This window comes from Lissotriton vulgaris, chromosome 6 (assembly GCF_964263255.1).
Source record: "Lissotriton vulgaris chromosome 6, aLisVul1.2, whole genome shotgun sequence".
In the NCBI taxonomy this organism is placed as follows: domain Eukaryota; kingdom Metazoa; phylum Chordata; class Amphibia; order Caudata; family Salamandridae; genus Lissotriton; species Lissotriton vulgaris.
In genome coordinates this window covers 574,377,646-574,396,805 of record NC_141694.1, presented here as the reverse complement: position 1 = coordinate 574,396,805, position 19,160 = coordinate 574,377,646, and the positions used below count along the sequence as shown (strand labels likewise).

The 19,160-nt window shown below is 49.7% G+C and overlaps 1 protein-coding gene across 1 annotated transcript in view; it reads left to right on the top strand.

Moving 5' to 3' along the window:
- Positions 1–12,883, top strand: part of CEP162 (centrosomal protein 162) — a 635,242-nt gene extending 622,359 nt beyond the window's left edge. The window contains exon 18 of the mRNA XM_086926571.1: positions 11,454–12,883. Within this exon, the coding sequence (XP_086782697.1) occupies positions 11,454–11,672 (219 nt within the window). The 3' untranslated portion in view covers positions 11,673–12,883. The remainder of the gene's footprint in view (positions 1–11,453) is intronic.
- The last annotated feature ends 6,277 nt before the right edge of the window (positions 12,884–19,160 follow it).

The window sequence follows — 19,160 nt, the reverse complement described above, 5'->3', positions numbered from 1 at the left end:
TTTCAAGGACCATTTTGGAACTTCCAGAGCCTTAGATTGTGTTTTGGACACTTTTGCACCCTCTAGAGGAACTTCAGGAAGAAGTTCCAGAGGTTTAGAGCAACTTTGGAAAAACGCTCGATAAGGGAACTGACTTAACAGCGAGAGCCAAGCCGGCCACCTTCAACCACAAGCCAGCCTGACCTACTGGTTTGTCCCACTAAAACCTTCTGAGATCCGACTTCGAGCATTTGGCCGGGAGTTCCCTGAAAAGCACGCCGCCGAACCCTCACTCAATCCGGTCTGGCGAAGAGCATCGAGGACCCCGTCAGAAAAAACTCTAGAAAAGTTTCTAAATCAGAAGGTAAAATTTAAGCATGGGCGAATTTTGCGAATCTCGCGTTCGCGAATTTTGCGGATTTGCGAACTCGCAATTCGCAAAATCCGCGAATTCTCGCGAATTTGCGGATTTTTTTTTTGTGTGTTCGCGCGGGTTTCTGCCAGTTCGCGAGGGTTTTGTACAATTTCGCAAACGCGAACTTACCTGTCGGGTCGCAAGTTTCGCGAACTTGTTGTTTCTACGTGTCCAGCCTGTTTGGGACACTCTTCTTCATCACTGCCACTCTCTGTCACCACTGCCACTCTCTGACTACTCATGCCACCCTATGGCCCACCCATGCCACCCTCTGTTTCATCACAGCACCCTCTGGTTGTCCAGTCAGTGTACATTATTGTGGCAAAGCAAGCACACCTTCCCTGCCTCAAGTGACCTGAATTAATTTGGGGCTGATTAATGTGTCACAGAATATTTTTTTAGCTGGCACCTGCTTCCTTAGTGCTTCCTGATTAGTGATCTTTTGCACTTGCTAAGTGCTTTCATTGTTGCAAAATTAGTTACAACACCTGCCCTGCCCCAACTGACAATAATGAATTAGGGGCTGATTAATGGATTTGAACTTCCAGCCTGGCTCCTGCTTGTCTCCCTTAGCTGTAATTCAGGACCTTTGTGGCATATGTGTAACTATTCTGAGGTTCAGAGCAGGGTCACATAATAGTTGCAACTGGCAACTGAACTCTGGAGGGGCCCCTCAGGAAGCACTACAGGAAATGGCTACTAATGATGAGCCTGAACTTTTGAACCTGGTAAGTAGTTTCAGTTTTGCTAAGATCGTATTTCTGCAATTTTGCGCTTATTCGCGGGGCGCGAAGTTGTACTGGGAAGCCGCGAACTCACGCGAACAGTGCGAGCAAGCCATAAAATCCGCTGCTCGCGGATTTGCGGATTTTGCGGGAGATTCGCGAATCTCGCGGATTGCGAATTTACCGAAAATCCGCGAGCAAAACGGATTTTCCGCCCATGCTTAGTAAAATTTTGACCCAGACCTACCGCAAGGGGTATCCGAGCAGGACTCCATTGCGGTTGGCCTGAAACTTTGACTTTGTCCCTGCCAAACGCGACCAGATGTTCCATGGTGGAGTTATAGGCTTGTAAGCACTTGAAAGTAATAATTCTTTAAAAATTCCCATCTCCATTTCCCTACATTTGATTTTTGTCATTTTGGTGTCAAAATGATTTCCTATTTTGCTAAATTGATGTTTGTTATGTTATGTTATGTTACGAGCATTTATTACGCACACAGCTGCTCCAGCAAAGGAGCGTCCCGGCGCCTGACAAGGAAGCCACATAACACTACTTAAAAGAATGGGCAGGTAAAAGGGAAAAGACTAAGGGAACAGGAAAGTCTTAACAGCCCTGCGAAATGAGAGCAGATCAGCAAGGGTCCGTATTTCGAATGGTAGAGCATTCCACAGGGCAGCAGCACGTACACGAAAAGAGCGTCCCCCAGCCCGACTACGTTTAAACCGTGGAACTACTGCTAGTTCGAGGTCTGATGAACGTAGAGAGCGACCTGGAATGTAGGGAGACAGAAGGTTCTGAAGAATCTGAGCAGGGGAACCTTTAAGGATTTTGTAGGACATACAAAGCACTTTGAAATGGAGCCTCTGCCTAATTGGTAACCAATGAAGAGAGCGCAAGGTGTTAGAGGCGGAACAAAACCTGGGTAAGCCTACGATTGCTCTGGCGGCTGCATTTTGCACGCGTTGGAGACGGGTGAGTTCGGCCTGATTTATCCCTATTAAAATGGAGCTGGGATAATCAAGCCGAGACATCACCGTCGCCTGTACCACTAGCTGTCTGGTCGAGGCGTCAAAGAATTTAAGTACAGGTCTCAGGTTGCGCAGGATGCCAAAGCAGCAGGCCGCAATACGTTTAGTGTGGCAGACAAAGCTAAGGGTGGGGTCCAACCACACCCCTATCTCCGAAACCGGAGTAGGGGTGGGACCCAGCTCTGAGGGCCACCATGCATCGCCCCAAAGTTCCGCTTGTTTGCCGGAGACCATAATTTCTGTCTTTTTAGCGTTAAGTTGGAGACAGTTGGACGTCATCCAACTGGCACCCGCGGTAGTCCATCCCGGAATCTTGGGGCCTCCACCCCAGAATCCCCGCTGATCGTGACCGCTAGCTGAGTGTCGTCAGCGTATGACACCATGGTCATACCCCACTGCTTTACGACCTCAGTCAGCGGCCTCACGTAAAGATTGAACAACGTGGGACTCAGCGAGGATCCCTGCGGGACCCCAAGACTCAGGGGATGTGATTTGGACTGATGGGGCGGAACAGCCACGCAGAAAGAACGGTCAGCCAGGAACGAGCGGAACCACTGAAGAGCGGAGCCAACCACGCCCGCTTCCTCCAGGCGCTGCAGAAGGATTCCGTGCGAGACGGTGTCAAAGGCGGCGCTCAGATCTAATAGAACAAGCGCCGCCGTTTGACCCGCATCCAGCACCGCGCGAAGATGCTCCACCATGAATAGGAGGGCTGTCTCCGTGCTGTGGCCGGCTCGGAATCCATTCTGCGTATCATCCAGAATGTTAGTGTGCGAGAGATGGTCTGTGAGGGCGATGTTAACATGCGCCTCCGCGACTTTAGCCGGCCATGGGAGGAGCGATATCGGCCGATAGTTCTCCGGTTTGCTGGTATCGAGAGATGGCTTCTTCAGAATGGGCATTACCACTGCTTGTTTCCACTTCAGGGGTACCAGACCAGATGTAAGCGAGATGTTGATCAGGGAGCAAACTGGCAGAAGATTAGAGGGTGCCAAATCTCTAAACACCGCTGGCTTTAACGGATCTACCGGAGACCCCGACTTAACTTGAAGGGCCAGTGTCTTAAAACTTTCCGGTGTAAGGCAGGGGAGAGAGTCTAAAACAACCTGCCTTGGAAGGCTATGAAGACCTTCACCAGTGGGCGTAACCGTAGGAAAGGCTCTATAGATGTTATGAACCTTCTCCAGAAAAAAGGCCGCCAGCGTTTCGCAATGTGTGTTGGAACCAATGGCAACCGCAGAAGCCTTTTTAGCCACAAGGTCCTTGAGGGCTTTAAAAATGGTTTTTGATGGGTCCGTGCTGTTGCGAAATTCAAGGGCATAAAATGCTGCCCGAGCTCTGCAGACAGCGTGATGGTAAGATTTGACGGTAGCCAAATACATGGCTTTTTTACTGATGTCATAGGTTTTCCGCCAATCTCTCTCTGCGCGTCTACAGGAGCTTTTCAACGCACGCAAAGATTCATCGTACCACGGACTAGGGTCCCGCGGTCCGCAGTTGCTCGAGGTCATTGGGATAAGAGAGTCAATGGCTCTGGTAACCCATTCGCAAAAACGGTCGTAACCAGATTCCACATTCTCTACCGGGCCCAAAGGGTCCTCGGAAAGAAGGCGATGGAGGTCTTCCAGTTTTAATTTATTCCAACGACGTCTGAGAAAAACGCGCGTCGTGGACTTAAAAAGAGACTCAGACAATGGACACTGGATCGCCACCAAAGAGTGGTCCGTTTAGGACATGGGGAGAGGGGAAGCAACCCTTACCTCTGCTAGGTTTGAAAAGAAGGGGTCCAGAATATGTCCACCTACATGGGTGGGATCCGAGACCAATTGAAGCAGTTGAAGAGCCTCAAGATCAGCCACGATACCGCTCACTGTAGGCAGAGTCAAGGTATCAAAATGGAGATTCAAGTCTCCTAGGATAGAAAAGTTGGCACAACCTACTGCCAGCGAACTAATGGCATCAGGGAGTGCCTCCCTAAATGCCACGTCGCTGCCCGGGGGACGATATATTAGCAAACCTGAAAAGGTAAAATGAGGTGTGATAGAGACCTTGAACAAGGCGCTTTCACAACCCGCAATTTTTTTACCTCTCCAGTCGCAAGGGTATCAAGATTTAACAGCGAGCGCTATACCCCCACCTCTAGAGGAGCGATTGAGCGTATGGACCGAGTACCCAGATGGAAAGGCCAGATTTAGAACAGCTGTCTCTGTTTCCTGAAGCCAGGTCTCTGTCAGACAAAAAATGTCAGGTAGTTCCTTTCCGGTAAGGTCAGCTATATCCTGATGATGTTTGACCAACGACCTCACATTCAGGTTCCAGATAATAAGGTTCTGCCGTGGATATTTACTGCCAGGGACTGATATCTCACCAAGACAGCGCGGAAGGGCAGGGGCTTCAAGCAACCACCTTCCACAGGCACACTGATGGGGGCCACTCAATGGATTCACTCGAGCCATGTCACATGTTGGCAGACGCCGGCCGATGGACACAAGGGCATCCCTTGAATAACTGGGCATCGTATACGATGCAGATCCACCGGACAGAGTCCCAACCCGACCAACGCGACCGTACGCGGACGGGCGCAGACGGGCAGGACTCTGGCACGACTCAGGCTAAGCGAAGGCGCTCCCGCTGCGCGATACCGCTGCGCTAGGCAGGGAGCTTTAAGTAGGCTTCCCACATAGGCTTCTGCGCACTGGAGCGCTCGCTAAAGATGGCGCCCAAACAACTACCCCACTCCAAGATGGCGGCTACTAAATGAGCCCACCCCGGGAACCGGACCCGCTCAAGCAGCGGTGGATTCCGATTAGGATGCAGGTAAGAGGGCAATTTTAAAACCAGGGCAAACAACAGAAAAAATGAAAGCAAATACAAAACAGGTGACTTTAAAAACGCTATTCAGCGAGGTGAGCGCGAAGCGCTAAGCAGCGATGTTGTTCCTTGTCAGGCCAAACCCTGAAGCTGCTCGCCTTAAGTAGGCGTCCCACATAGGCTTCTGCGCACTGGAGCGCTCGCTAAAGATGGCGCCCAAACAACTACCCCACTCCAAGATGGCGGCTACTAAATGAGCCCACCCCGGGAACCGGACCCGCTCAAGCAGCGGTGGATTCCGATTAGGATGCAGGTAAGAGGGCAATATTAAAACCAGGGCAAACAACAGAAAAAATGAAAGCAAATACAAAACAGGTGACTTTAAAAACGCTATTCAGCGAGGTGAGCGCGAAGCGCTAAGCAGCGATGTCGTTCCTTGTGTTGGATTTTTATTGTGTGTTGTGTCCTAATTATTTACTAAATTGGTGTTTTTAAATTCTTTACATACATGTCTCCTAAATTAAGCCTGCTTGCTCGCAGCCAAGCTACCCAGGGTTGAGCATGTGAATAATTTATTGAGATCTAGACTGAGTTAGTGGCCTTATTGTCATTGGTAGATGCATATTTACCACTACTAATAACCCACTTTCCAACAGTTGTGCAATAGATTCAGTGGCAAGCACGAGCAGGAGCGACAAAGGGGGCATCCTTGTTGTGTCCCATGCAAGATTTGGTTAGAATCAGAAATATAAGGCCCTGTATGAGCCTTGGCTGTAGGTACTGTATACAATAATTTCACCCATCTAGTATATGCTGGTGGAATGCTGAATTTGGTCAATGCTGCTATCGTATTGTCCCAGTCTAGTGTGTCAAAAGTCTGACGAATATCCAAGGACACACAACCAGCTGACCAGTATTGCCCTCGGGCAGCTTCCATTATGTGGAATAAATGACGGATATTGAGGGAGGTGCAACATCGGGGAACAAAGCCACACTGATCTGTATGCAAGTATGTATGGAAGTAGTGGGAGGAGCTTGCGCGCTTGAATCTTACTTAAGATTTTATACTCCGTATTTAACAGAGACAGCGTTGTAAATAAAGTATGGTCTGCAGGTGTCTTGCCAGGTTACAACTGTGTCTTCACTAATGGTTCCCTAGTAGTAGGTGGGAGAGAACCAATTTCAAGCGAGGAATTGTATATATTTTTCTAATTGTAGAACCAATCTTGCCCTGAACTTAGAGTAAAATTCAGCTGGGATGCCGTCGGACCCCGGTGTTTTATGACAGGAAAGCTGTTTGATCGCTCCTTGTATCTCGCCTGCTGAAATAAGGACATTCAGGGGCTCCTGATCAGTGACTGGCACTCTTGGCAGCGTTGCTTGTCATAAAAAGCATGCAACTTTCCGGATCCGGGGGCGCCGGGGCAGCGTATACTTGAATGTAAAAGTCACGGAAGGCCATGTTAATATCTATCTGCGTCATGACAATCCCTCGGACCAGTGTATTTATGGAAATGATGGGTGTGGGTTTTGTTCGGATTAGATGGGCCAGAAGTGTGCATGATTTTTCAGCCTTTGTATATATTCTCTCAGTGTATGCCTTATAGTCTATGATACGAAGATGCTCCAGGAGTTACAGATGTGCAATTCTGGCTTCTTGTAGCCCATCAGCTGCTGCAGTGTCTGTAAAGGCTGTCCTCTCCAGTGATCCCAGCATGTCCTCCAACTTTGTTAGTTCCAGCACGACCTCTCTAAGGGCTCCCACTACTGCCACAATTGCTGTATCCCTAATCAGCATCTTAAAGGCCTCCCACTTCACAAGATTGTCCCTGAGTACAACATCCTCAAGTAGGGTGGGCTGTAGGCACCAAGTGGGGATCAGGGTAGGTACTCCCAAATAAGTGGTGTGCGATATGTCTGATTAGAGATCTGAAAAGTGCTGCTCAAGCCAGTCCCACACTTTTTCTGGCATTTTAAAGAAGATGGTCTGTTGTGCCTGGATCACTTTGAGCCTTTGAGCAGAGCAGAGCATACTGGAGGCCTGCTGGGCGCAATTGTCCCTTGACCTCTTGGAAAGAAGCACTTTGGCGCTGGACAGTGATTGCATAGTCCGGAAACAGTGAAACTCTGGTGTTTTCTATGAGAATAGGTGCTATTTCGCTTGCAGCACGCACTACTGCATCACGTTCCTTAAAGTTCAGAATCTTGGGTCGTGGCGAAGTCCACAGTATAGGCTGCCTGGAGGGGACCCTGTGCTCTCGCTCCACCACAAAAATAATGGACAACCTGTCTGGTGCCACCACGTTTCGGAACCAGTCTTCTATGAATTTAGTGATATTGGGGCTCTCCGTGCCCCTGGGACTCCCACAATGCAGACATTATTTCGACGTTCTCTCCATTGAGCATCATCAGCGCGGTCCTAGAGCTGCTCCACCTGCCAGCGCAAGTGGGTGAGCTGTGATAAGTGATTTGCATGGCCTGGGGAAATGGCAAAAAGAGCCTGTTCATTCTTTTTTACTTAATGATCCAATTTGCATTGATCATCTTTGAAGAGGCTACGGTCAGTCATGATGGGCCCCAGGAGCTGTTCAATCACCACTAGTGAGACCCTAATTTCTTGAAGGATGACATCCAACTTATCCATGTGGGGTGGTGCTCCCCTAGGGGGAGCATAGTCTTCCCGTATCTGGGTCAGGGAACTCTCTGAGGGAGTTGAAAGGGAGTGCGAGTCAGGCTTCTCCGGTTTGTTTCGACTGTGTCCCATGGTGCGTGACAACTTACTCTAGGTATGACAGTTGGGTGATATATACATTCATCCCCGGTCGTTCCAGTAGGCCAGGAAGAGTCCAGTGAGATCTACACGTCTCACAGCAGCAGGGATCTTGGCAGGTAGGCAGCCTCTATTATCCTGATATGCATTGAAGCAGAGGGGATCTCCCAGAGCAGGAGCAAGAGTCCACACCTCTTTCACAACTATGTATCGGTTAATTCTCAGGTAGCCAGGCAAATAATACAGCTGATCCTTCGAGTCTCCTACAAAGGCAGCACAGGTACTGTTGAGGCGTAAACACCGTATAGATGGTCGGGGGTAAACATAAGGGCCCAGTCGGGCGTACAGCTTGAGTAACCGGAAGCCGCACCATGGGGGCCCACTGTACGGTTTGACGCTGCACAGTCTCTCCGTAGTGCCCCGCAGCACCAATGTATTTAGGGAAGGCTCTCTTGCCAGGTCCAGTTGACAACAATGGCATAATCAGTGTCCCCCTTGGATCTCAAGGCACCATCCGGAGACAACATGCAGGCTATGCGAGTGGGGTCAAGCCAGGCCCCATCCATAGGTAGTTGAAGATTCTGGTCATCAGCGCGTGGCTGAACAGGCCCATTGCAGGCCAGCCATGTGTGATTGTCAGGAAGTAGTCCGTGAGTAATTACATAGGGGGACCTATTTGACTCCAGCGGTGATTCCGAACCGGATTGGGCCCCCCTCTATGTTCCCACATGGGCAAACAATCACTCCAGTCAGACAGGTGCGTTGGTGCCTCAAAAGCATCTACGGTGGGCCCCCAATCTTCGGCAACTCCTAGCAGCTCGCACCGGGACACCCACCAGGAACCCACCTGTCGGCCCCAGCCCCCACTGCTCAATAGGGTCCACGGAGGGATGGGGAAACACAGGCAACTGCTCCAGACTGCTGGGTCCCCATTTGTAGTGCCACTCACAGTTTTGGGATTGGGTTCAAAGGCAGTTCGGCCACCTCACAGCCCATGTGGGCAGCAACAGGGGAGGGTGCAGGGGGGCCACAGTGATCAGGACTGCCAGTCTCTCCCAGCACTGCTTGGCTGTGATGGCTCCAGAATCACACCAGGCCCACTGGTGCCATCCAATGCCGCAGTGGGGCCCACAGTCGTGGCCTGGCCGCACTCCCCCTTGCCTGTGTTACTCAGCCAGCGATCGGGGAGCAGTCATCATCCCTGTTTGAATCCAATGCGGGTGGCACAGGCCTCCACTGCTGCCGATGCTGTCATCTCGTAATACCCCATACACACTCGACTTGGAGGTGCTGGCATGTTGCTCACCTAGCCGCCATTGCTGCTGGAATGGTGTAATGGGCAACACGCCATCTCTCGTCGTGGCCCCAGTGACAAAACCCAATTCGGGACCGCCTGGTCCCCGAGCTGCCAGTGCGGACGATTCTGGGGTTGGATGCTGAATTTTGCGAAGAAACGAGCCAGACCACGAGGCCCTTGAGCTTCCAAACTACAATGCCTCCATCTTGGCAGTAAGCCACGCCCGACCCATTCATCTTATTGTTTTTGCTTTGTGGGAAGGCAGCCACAGCTCACATGAAGACTGCAGTCTCTATACCTTAAACATTAACAATCCAGTTCCACACATTTTAATACAGGACTAAGTGTATGAAGCACACACCATTCAAGTCAATCAACATTTATGTAGTCAGACCTCCTGCCTAAAGTAAACCAGTATGGGAGGTCAATAAGTCCGGTTCTTCTGAGTGTATCTAAATCCAATATATAGAATGACCAATGGTGCAGCAAAGAAATAGCTATTTCAGACGCTGACCCGCGAATGCACTGGGACTACCTCATTATTTCAAGCCCTGCTCATCCTTGGCAGTATATACAGCTACCAACATAATTCATTTGCAAGCACAGCAACTTCTTTGCTGCACCATTGGATGGAATACCGTCCCATGACGCACAGCATTTAATGTTGTGGCCATTACTCACATTGGATTAAGACACTCAGAAGAACCGGACTTATTGACCTCCCAACTTTATTTTTTGGGAAGTACAGTCACTTCCATTTACTGCATCACTGAAGGGAATGCCGTCCCCTGTTGCACACCACTTATTTTATATATTGGATTTAGCCACACTCAGAAGAACTGGATTTATTGACCTCTCATGCTAGTTTATTCTAGGCAGGAGGACTGACTAATTAATCCTTTCAACACACCAGCCCTAACAAAGTTGTAGGGATACCTCCAGCAGACGACGAAACACGTGTTGACTAAAGGAAGGTCACCTGCAGAAAATAAAATGCAACAATAGAAGACAAGAAAATAAATCTCTTTTGAAAGGTTCTGCCCCTAATTTTTGAGCGTGGGCTCAAAGACGCGTGCCAAGAGGGAGACTTTCTCGTCGAATGCTTCGGTCCTTCACCAAACCAAGCCAAGCCTTGTCTTCTGTGCTTGATAACAGGTTGTTGCGAGCTCTCAGACCAGGATGCCATGTGAGCCACTTGCTTTGTGTTTGTACTCCTCCGCTGTAATTGTGGTCGAATGAATGCCTGGCGTGCAGGCACTGGAGGCACTTGGAAGATGGCGGCCTTTGACAAGGTGCAGGACTTAGCGTGTGACGCATCTTCTGTGCAGGATCTCTCCCTCCCAAAGCTGCGTGACGTACTGGAGATGTGGCGGTGTGAGTAAATGTCTTGCTCTAAGCTCTCCCAGCCTCTCAGCAGTCAACGGGAAGATGCTAAAGGGCAAACAGAAGGAACAAGGGGGGGGTGGGGGGGGGGGACACGAGTCCTGTGTCCTCTCTCTGCCGGGACGTCATCTTTATCAGATTTCAGGCAGTAGTCTCGAGAGCAGCTAACTCTACAAGGAGTGTGAGTGCTAGCTGTCCCTAAAAGAAGCTTATGCTCGCATGTCATCCTAGGACGTCTTGCATCAGACTTATAAATGGAAGCTGCATGTAATGTTCATTCCTGGCCCAGTGATGCTAGCTTTAACAAAGATGCGTTATTGCGTTTGCTTCCTCTGTGCTTTAAAAGTGAAATACTCACTGCAGTGGGTAAGGGGTGATGAGGAGAACATAAGCTGTGGTGTACTCACTTCCTAAGTCGCCGTAATGCACGCCTAGGTATCTCTGGCTCAACATATGTTACGGTATGTTATTTTAAAGCATGCTAACTACATGATACATCATTATCTTAAACTCTGGCCTGGATCCTTCACTTCTGGACCTACGCTGGTCACACCTTTTCTCTATTATTCACACTGGCTCTTAGTTAATACATTTTATCTTTAGTGCGTATAAGAAATGTTTTTGTACATTTTTCTGTAACCCCCGTTTCGTTGTGCTTATTTGTATGACATCGAAGGCCATCTTTAATATATTCATTTACTTTTTCCACACCAGTAGCGGGGGTGGGGGGGAGATGGTCACTACCTCTGCTACAGGAGTGGTAAAAAGAATTGAATGGGCTTTCAAGAGGCCTGTTGCCCGTATCAAAGTGCCCATGAATCTGCAAGTTAACCTCTCTAGGCTCTGTCGAGTGTTGAGTAATGGGAGCTTTGCTTCTCAACAGGCCAAGGGCCTTCAAAGGCTTGCCTGTGGATCACCCATTCACATCTCTGTGCACCTGTCCAGCTCTTTCCCGTTTCTAACAGTATAATGTGAAGAAAGAATTGGGACAAATACTAATCTGAACTACAGATATTGAGGAGTTGCTTCTTTTTTGTTTTGCAGGTAATTCGGCAGACGCGTACAGTTGTGGAAGAAGAACAGACGCAAGAAGTGGAAAAGTGGAAGGTGCTTGCGCACTCGAAGAACCAAGAGCTGCAGCAGTTCAGAATTGAATTGGACTCCATGCTGGATGTACTGCGCGAACTGCAGCGGCAGGGTGTTGTTATTCCAGCTCGGGCCTCAGCTCCACCCAACCCTCCTGAAACGTTTTGGCATGCGTGACTTGAAGATGATTCGCAGACTGGAGTTCAACTTCTGTATCCATCCACCTTGGGACCTACCACCTTCATCACAGATGATGTGCCTTGAAATTGAAAGACTATTCTTGTGTACTGTAAAAATTGAATTTATGTCACATAGTATGGAATAGTTAAAATCAGACATTCACAACTACTGAGCTGAAGTGCAGCCCAGGGAAAAACGGAGACACTGAAATGAGATCCTGAACCAGTTTCCCTTTCTGCTAGGTCAGGCACATCATATCAGTGACATAGGCATAAGGATTTACCTTGGGCTTATGGAGCTCCCAAAAGCTGCTGTCTCAGTGCACACTACTGTTCCCCTGTCATCTATATGTCTTTTTTCCTGTTTGCCTGAAGTGTCCAGGGTATAAAGCCCTCTAGGATGCGAGCAGCATTGACACAGTTTGGAAAAAGCAGTGCCTGCAGTGCACTGTTCTCCAAGAGCTTCTTTTTCCCGTTTCCTGGCCATCAAAGTATCAGCAGTTTATTACTGTATTACAGTGGGATTATTAGTGACCTATATGCCGTATTTCAAACGTCCATCAGATTAGCAAACCCTGCAAAGAAGCTAATTTCCAGTCAAACACTCCATAGTTGTGTCCGTTCCACACGGTAAAGAGGCTGTGCATTGTGCTCCCACTATAATGTTTTAGCGGAATTGGATCTTGCATGGATTATCAACCACCCCTTGGAAACCACAAATATTTTGTTATTGAATCTACCCTGTCTCCCAGAAGGGCAGGGTGATCTAAATTAGTTCTTCAGATACTCAGTGTGTCACTACATTTCAAAGGTAAGGTGCATTGACCTCGATATTGCAACTCGTACAATGCATAGGGTCCTGAGCAGGGGGGGGGGCGCAAGCAATGTACATTTACCCATTAGACGTGACCCCATAGAGAAGGGGTCATGAGTCCAGAATATTACTTGAATGTCAGTGCTGCAGAGATAATTACCTCCACCTTTCGTGGTCATACAGGATGTTGTATAGTTGTATGAATTACTTGACGAGTATCCTTGAAGTTACAAATTGTGATGCTTAAAACCGGCCACAGTACAGTACCTCATCATGCAGCAAGATTTGTAAGTGTTTTTAATTATTTAGTGTTGTCTTGTTATAAATGTATATATGAACGTTTTGTTTTTTTAAATCCATGACTACATTTATTTAATATACAGTGTATTTTCCTATGGGGAGTTTGTTCTCCTTTTTTCAGTCCATGCTTTGTCTTGAAATAATTTTGAGGTTCTTTTTGTATCCTGTGCACAAGCTTTTTATATATATATATATATATATATATATATATATATATATATATATATATGTATATATGTATATATATATATTCAAGGAACTCCACCCATAGGGAAGACAGAGGCCGCAGACGGGGAGACATGGAGGCTGAGAGACATTTATTCGGCAGGCACAGCATAGCATATGCATTTCGGCAGATATTCGAGCCATCGTCAGTGCTGGAGGTGTTGCGTGGATGCTGGCACACAGTAGCGTCTTTAAGTATCCCGCCAACATCCTATTACCAGGTTCGTCGCTCCGCCCCTAAATTTCATCATAGGTGCAGCGTGGGGTAACCCGCCTACAGGTTCCAGAATGCAATGTTCTGGCACAGTATGGAAGCTGGGGGGGATGGGCTGCCTGGAAAGTTTTCAACCCTCAAGCTGTGTCTGTATTACGAAAATCCGAGCCTCCTCGGGTCCCCTGGACCGCATCCCCATCCGCAGCAAGCAGGATCATAACGGCGGGGGTAAGGTAAGTAGCAGCCTCACATATATATATATATATATATATATATATATATATATATATATATATATATATATATATATATATATACACCAAACATTTTATTGGTGTTTTTCAAAACAAAGTAGGCATTTCCCGTACAATCAATGATGAACTATCCAAAAGAGCAATGGGAGCCACTGGCACCTTAGGCTAAAGATGTTTAAAGGGAGCACAACAGACCAATCTATATAAAGGGCACCTATTACCGTTTCTCTGTACATTATCTGCTTGTTTGCCGAATCCCCGATAACCAACTTCTGCCCTTCCCAACTGCAGAAGGATGAACAGTCCCAACGTGGCCACTCGGAAATGAAATTAGCCGAAGCAGGTTGTCCCGTGTCCCTGCATGCCCTAGCAGGTCCCAAGAGGACTGTTATTATAAATCAACAATGGGCCTGATCACCACCAACTACACCCAAAACTGTATATCCAGCGAAGTAGGGGTCACCAGAAACTTTGTGACTCCCTCCCAGACTTTTCTTAAGTCACTATGCTGTGGTGTATCTAAATTCCAAATGCTTATACCATCATCATCCACCCAGTGTACATGAAAAAAGGTGTGAAGCGGAAAGAAGGCACCTCACGGTAGTAACACCAAGGGGACTGCTGCCTGGTATTTGTCAGCGAGTCCGCTTATCATCATCCGTTACCTCCTCTCCATTGAAAAAAGAAAAAGAAACGTGTGTATTTGTTATCAGCAAACAACTCAAACCCATGAAATCAAAATCTAAATAGCCTAAATGTGCTTATAAGACCTATACATGCTAGTAACATGCATGCCTAATGGACCCCGTGAGGATATAGACAGACAATCCTCACCACTAAAAATTGGTGAAGCTACCTAGCTTATGATAACTTTATTCCATGCCGCTAGCTCCCAAAATTAAAAATTGTTCCCTTCAAACCATGATCAATTACTCAAACGCCAACATGTTTCATTGCCAAGGGGTAATTCGGGCAACTTCTTCAGGGCTACTGGGGTTCTAATTCAATGCTTCATGGTAGGTTCACATCAAACCTATGATGGTATAAAATATAAAAACAGGAGAAACACGCCAACTGTGAACACTCTACTCAATACTGCCTTGTTAAGTTATCACTCATAATGCCATGAAATACCCGTACCATCTGGTTGCGTCCTTGTTGCATACCTGCAACCATAAAAACGGGGAAATATCACTTGCGTCAACAGATCGCGTTTCCCCGCAGTGAATGCCCATAGGTAATATCAACTGCAAAGAGTTTTAAACAATCTTGTAACGGCAGTGTTTAAAATTCATCCATATCAACATGCGCAGTCATGTTATCTAACTCTCGCATCACGCATGTAAAACATGATGTATTGAGGGCCCCCACTATCGTGATAGTCATGTGGGTGTTGTGCCCCTGTTTATTTCCTAGATGTTACCGGATCTTTTAGGCTACAACCCATCACTTTCCTTCCTCATTCATTGGTCACAGATGGTTGGCAGGGATACCTTTTCTTATCTTAAGGTCAAGCTTCCTCAACCCTCTCTGGTCGCGTCGACACAGAGCACACACCAATCATTTGGCCATTCTTCTGAACCCCAGTCTGTGGGTGAATCGTCCTCAAGCCTGGCCATACCTCAAGCTGCGCAGGAGATCACATGCTTGTAACTCTCACCCAAGGGCCTATCGTAACCACAAGTCACCCACAAAGCGTGCTTACCGCTACCGGATATGTCCGGTTCCACTTCGGTGCTGCGTGTGGATGACTCCCAGGCGGATCTAAATCCCTGCTCCTGCATCCTCCAAACCACGCCTGTTGCGTGATTCTCGCCGGCACAATCCGGCGGCCATCTTGGAACAGTCTGTAATCTCTATAAACCTTCAAAAATGTCGGCCTTCTTAGGATAGATATCGAACAAGAGTTTACGATTTAAAACTAATGCCTGTATGTGTATTTGTCAAAACCAAATCTGCAATCTATATACACCATATATTAGACAACAAGGCATTACTCTAATGATACATCATCCGAACTACGCATATCGCGTGGTTCTCACCGGTACATTCCAACCCGGCGGCCATCTTGGAACAGTGTAGAATCTCTAAAAACCAACGGCCATCTTAGAGTGGGTTCTGAACACAAGTTTCAGATATACAATTGGTGCCTGTGGATGTAGCAATGCTGCAGATGTTAACAACCCATATTATATATGTAAAGAGCGGTTATGCACAATACCCCCTCGACAACCAACTCAAAAGGTGGGCGGTATAGTACTCAAGAGGACTGTGTCAAGGGGGCTCACCTTGTAATGTCAGTGAAAAAGATCTGTCAACTTCCAACAGAAGAGTGGACCTTCCTGCGCAGGCCTCCACTCAGGTGCTGGACTAGTGGTTTCCACCTCACTTCGAAGGCCCTTTGTGACCCATGGATATTGCTAGTCAAGCGCTACTCATTGCCAGAATAGCCGCAGTCTCTGGTGCCAGCGAATGAGTGGAGGGCATTCTGTTTTTTCTAGTGGTGTGCTATGGTTAATTTGGTGGTTCCAAGGATTTGAAGGCACATGCCATTCATCTTTAGACAGAAATGCCAAATTGCAGGGCTTCAGGTCCAGGAGCATCACTTCTGGCTTAGTGGGTAGCAGAAAAGTTAGGACCTTGTCGAGTAATTTAGAAAAGGCCTCCTAGAACAGCTTGAGCACTTGACATATCCCCCTATATATGAAGCACTTCATCTACAGTCCCACACACCCCTACCATCTAGAGGAGGCATAGTGATACACACTGTGTAATTTATCAGGGGTGGTCCTATCCAAACCATACTTTGTAATGCATTTCCCGCCCCAAGGTGGAAATGGAGGAGAAGTGTATGCCCATTTGCAATTTGTCCCATCTCTCTGTGTCACTTGGATTCCCAGCTTGCGTTTCCATTCTCTATTATGTCGGCGAGATTGAGGGGCATCGTGTGTCAAAACAATTTTGTGTAGTTTCAATATGGTGCCCTCTGTACCGAATAAATCTGCTAGAGACTACTAGCCGCAGATTCCTTAACGTAGAATTATCCCAAGGCGTGAGACTGAATCCGTAACATTTTTGCCACAGCATCCCTGTGCGCCGGGGGGACGGCATCACGCCACCCCGCCCAGGCATTGTCCGCGTACGTGACGTCAGCGAGGTCACATAAGTCCCACCCCTGCGCGCCTACGTCAGTTTTTCCCTTTTCCACGTGCAACGCGGATCCGGTTCGTGCTTCGGGCCTGTTTAGGCCTTTCCCTTTGCTATTGCTAATGTTTGTGGGAACAGCGTGCTGATGCCTTCGGGCTTTAAGACGTGCTCATCTTGTGGGCGCTTGATGTCGGCGACGGACCCTCACCTCATTTGCATGTGGTGTTTGGGGGAAGATCACGGCTCCACTGATTGCGAGGCGTGCCAACTGTTGAAGCCGAAGTCACGGCGAGAGCGCCGGATGAAACTTCTCTCGGCTCGCCTATCCAGATCGGCTTTGTAATCTCGATCAGCTTCTGCGGAAGGTTTTCGAAACAGCCGTTGTCGTCCTCAGCCCTCTCCTATGCCGCAAGAGCATCGCTCCCCTGTCGGTAAGTGTTGCAGTTCGTCCCCGAGGGCTAGTTTCCGGCCTGTTGGGGGCGTGGGCTCTCCTCGGGTGATGCGATCCCGCGTATCGTCCCCCTATCCACCGTTTCCCTGTGAGGAAGCTTCGAGAGTCTAGATGGAGACATATGCGATGGCTTTGCAGGCCTCGCTGGTCTCTCCTCCTCCTCCTTCCCCTCCTGGCGCGTTGGCTGATCCCTTGCCTTGTGCGGGGCTCTCCGCGGCGTTGCCGGCTCAGCTCCAGGTTTGGAGGATGTGGTGCCATTGGGGTGCGGCCCTTCGGGGGTCCCTCCTTCGTACCACGGTACCTCTGCTTCGCCGCAAAGTCCAGCGGGAGTCCCTGTGGTGTCGCGGGAGGTCGCCAGGGCTCAGGTCGCCTCCCGCGATCTGAGCCCCGGCCCCGGCCTGAGTTAGTTACTCCCGAACCCCTCTTGGCCCTATAGACAGGCAGTGATCTTGGCTGAGGTGACGCCGCTACGGTGACGGCGGCTGCTGGCCCTGGCGGCGCCACAGCTGTTGGCGGACCCCCCTCGTCCCATCATGGGTCGAGGCTGGCGAGGGACCCCTCGTTCCTCCCCGGGCCCCTCTTGTCCCTCCACGCAGGCGGCTGCCTCGTCGGAGGTCGAGTCGACCTTGGCGGCACCACAGGGGTCAGCGGGCCCCTCTCGCCCCCCATGGTTCAAGGCTGGCGGGGGGTTTCTTACCACTCCCCGGGTCCCTCTCATCACTTCGCAAAGGCGGCTGCCTCGGCTTCAGCCCAGCTCCGGTCTCCTGCGCCGTGTGGTGTGTAGGAGACCTGTCCGGTGTCTCCTTTGTCGCCGGACGACGATGGTGTCCTGCCTCAGGTTGCGGACCCTATGGCACCGGACAGGCGTCGGGTCATGGACTCGTCTTCGGACGCCCCTCTTCCCCGGAGGTTGGGCGCCTGCTAGGGTCATCCTCGCCGGAGTCGGGCCGCCACATCGTGGCTTTTTCCCCAGCGTCATCAAAGGGCGGCTCCTCGCAGTTTCCGAGGCTGCGGTTTTCGCCGGAGGAGCCACAGGTCCCCCACTCCTCGGCCCCTCTTCCTCCTTTCCGGCCCTGACCCTTCCCCACTCTGGTTGGCTTAGGGGATGGTCGCCTTAGCTTGCAGTCGTCGCCTAGGGAGGAGCTGCTTTCCCCACCGCGGGGCCCTACGGAGGCGGGTGTGGCCTTCGCTCGCGCTGTTTCCACGGCTGTGGGTATTTTGCGCATGGGATATCCGGCTGCCCATTTCCCCGCAGATCATCTCCTGGAAGTTCTCCCCCAGGGCTCTGGTGGTAGGGAGCTGCTGCTTCCTTTTGAGGGTTCACTCCATTCTGTTCTGATGGGGATTTGGGGGCGTCCCGCCACGGGGGATCCAGTGCCCCAACACCTTCTGCACTGTCACCTTCCAGCACTGCGGGACCCGGTGTGTCTTTCCCTCCACCCCTCACCCAGAAGCCCCCGTTTGCAGACTGCCTTTCCCTCCCTGCTGCCACTGTTGTATCCCCCATCATGGGAGGCCCGCTGGCTGGACTCTTGGGGGCGCAATATGTTCGCTTCGACCATTGCGCCTCTGTGGGACTTTAACACTCTGTGTGTTGGCTAGGGCCACTTCTTGCTTGTGGGACTCGGCGGAGGCCCTTTGGTCTGCCATTTCTCAGGAGGGTGCTGGTGTTGATTTGAGGCACCATGCGTTTGATGGCCGATAGCTGGCGGCGTTTATTCTTCGCTCCGCTCTGGACATCTCGGAAGTGCTTGGTTGTGCCATAGCTTCTTCGGTTGCCCTTCGCCGCCATGCTTGGCTTCCGGACAGTGTGTTCCCGGAAAATGTTTGGGAACGGCTGGTGGATCTTCCCTTCGATGGCACTCTTTTGTTCCATGCCTCCTGCAGACTCGGCCATCCAGAGGTTCTTGACGGGGCTTCGGCCTCCTCCTCCTCCTTCCTCTTCCCCTCAGTGACCTGTGAGTTTATCTGGCGGGACTGTGGTTCTGTTGGCTGCTGGCCGGCCCTTCTTGACTGTGTGTTTTTGCTCTGGGTTATCTACACCAGGTTGGCCCTGATATTAGGCCTTCTGCTTTTTCTCT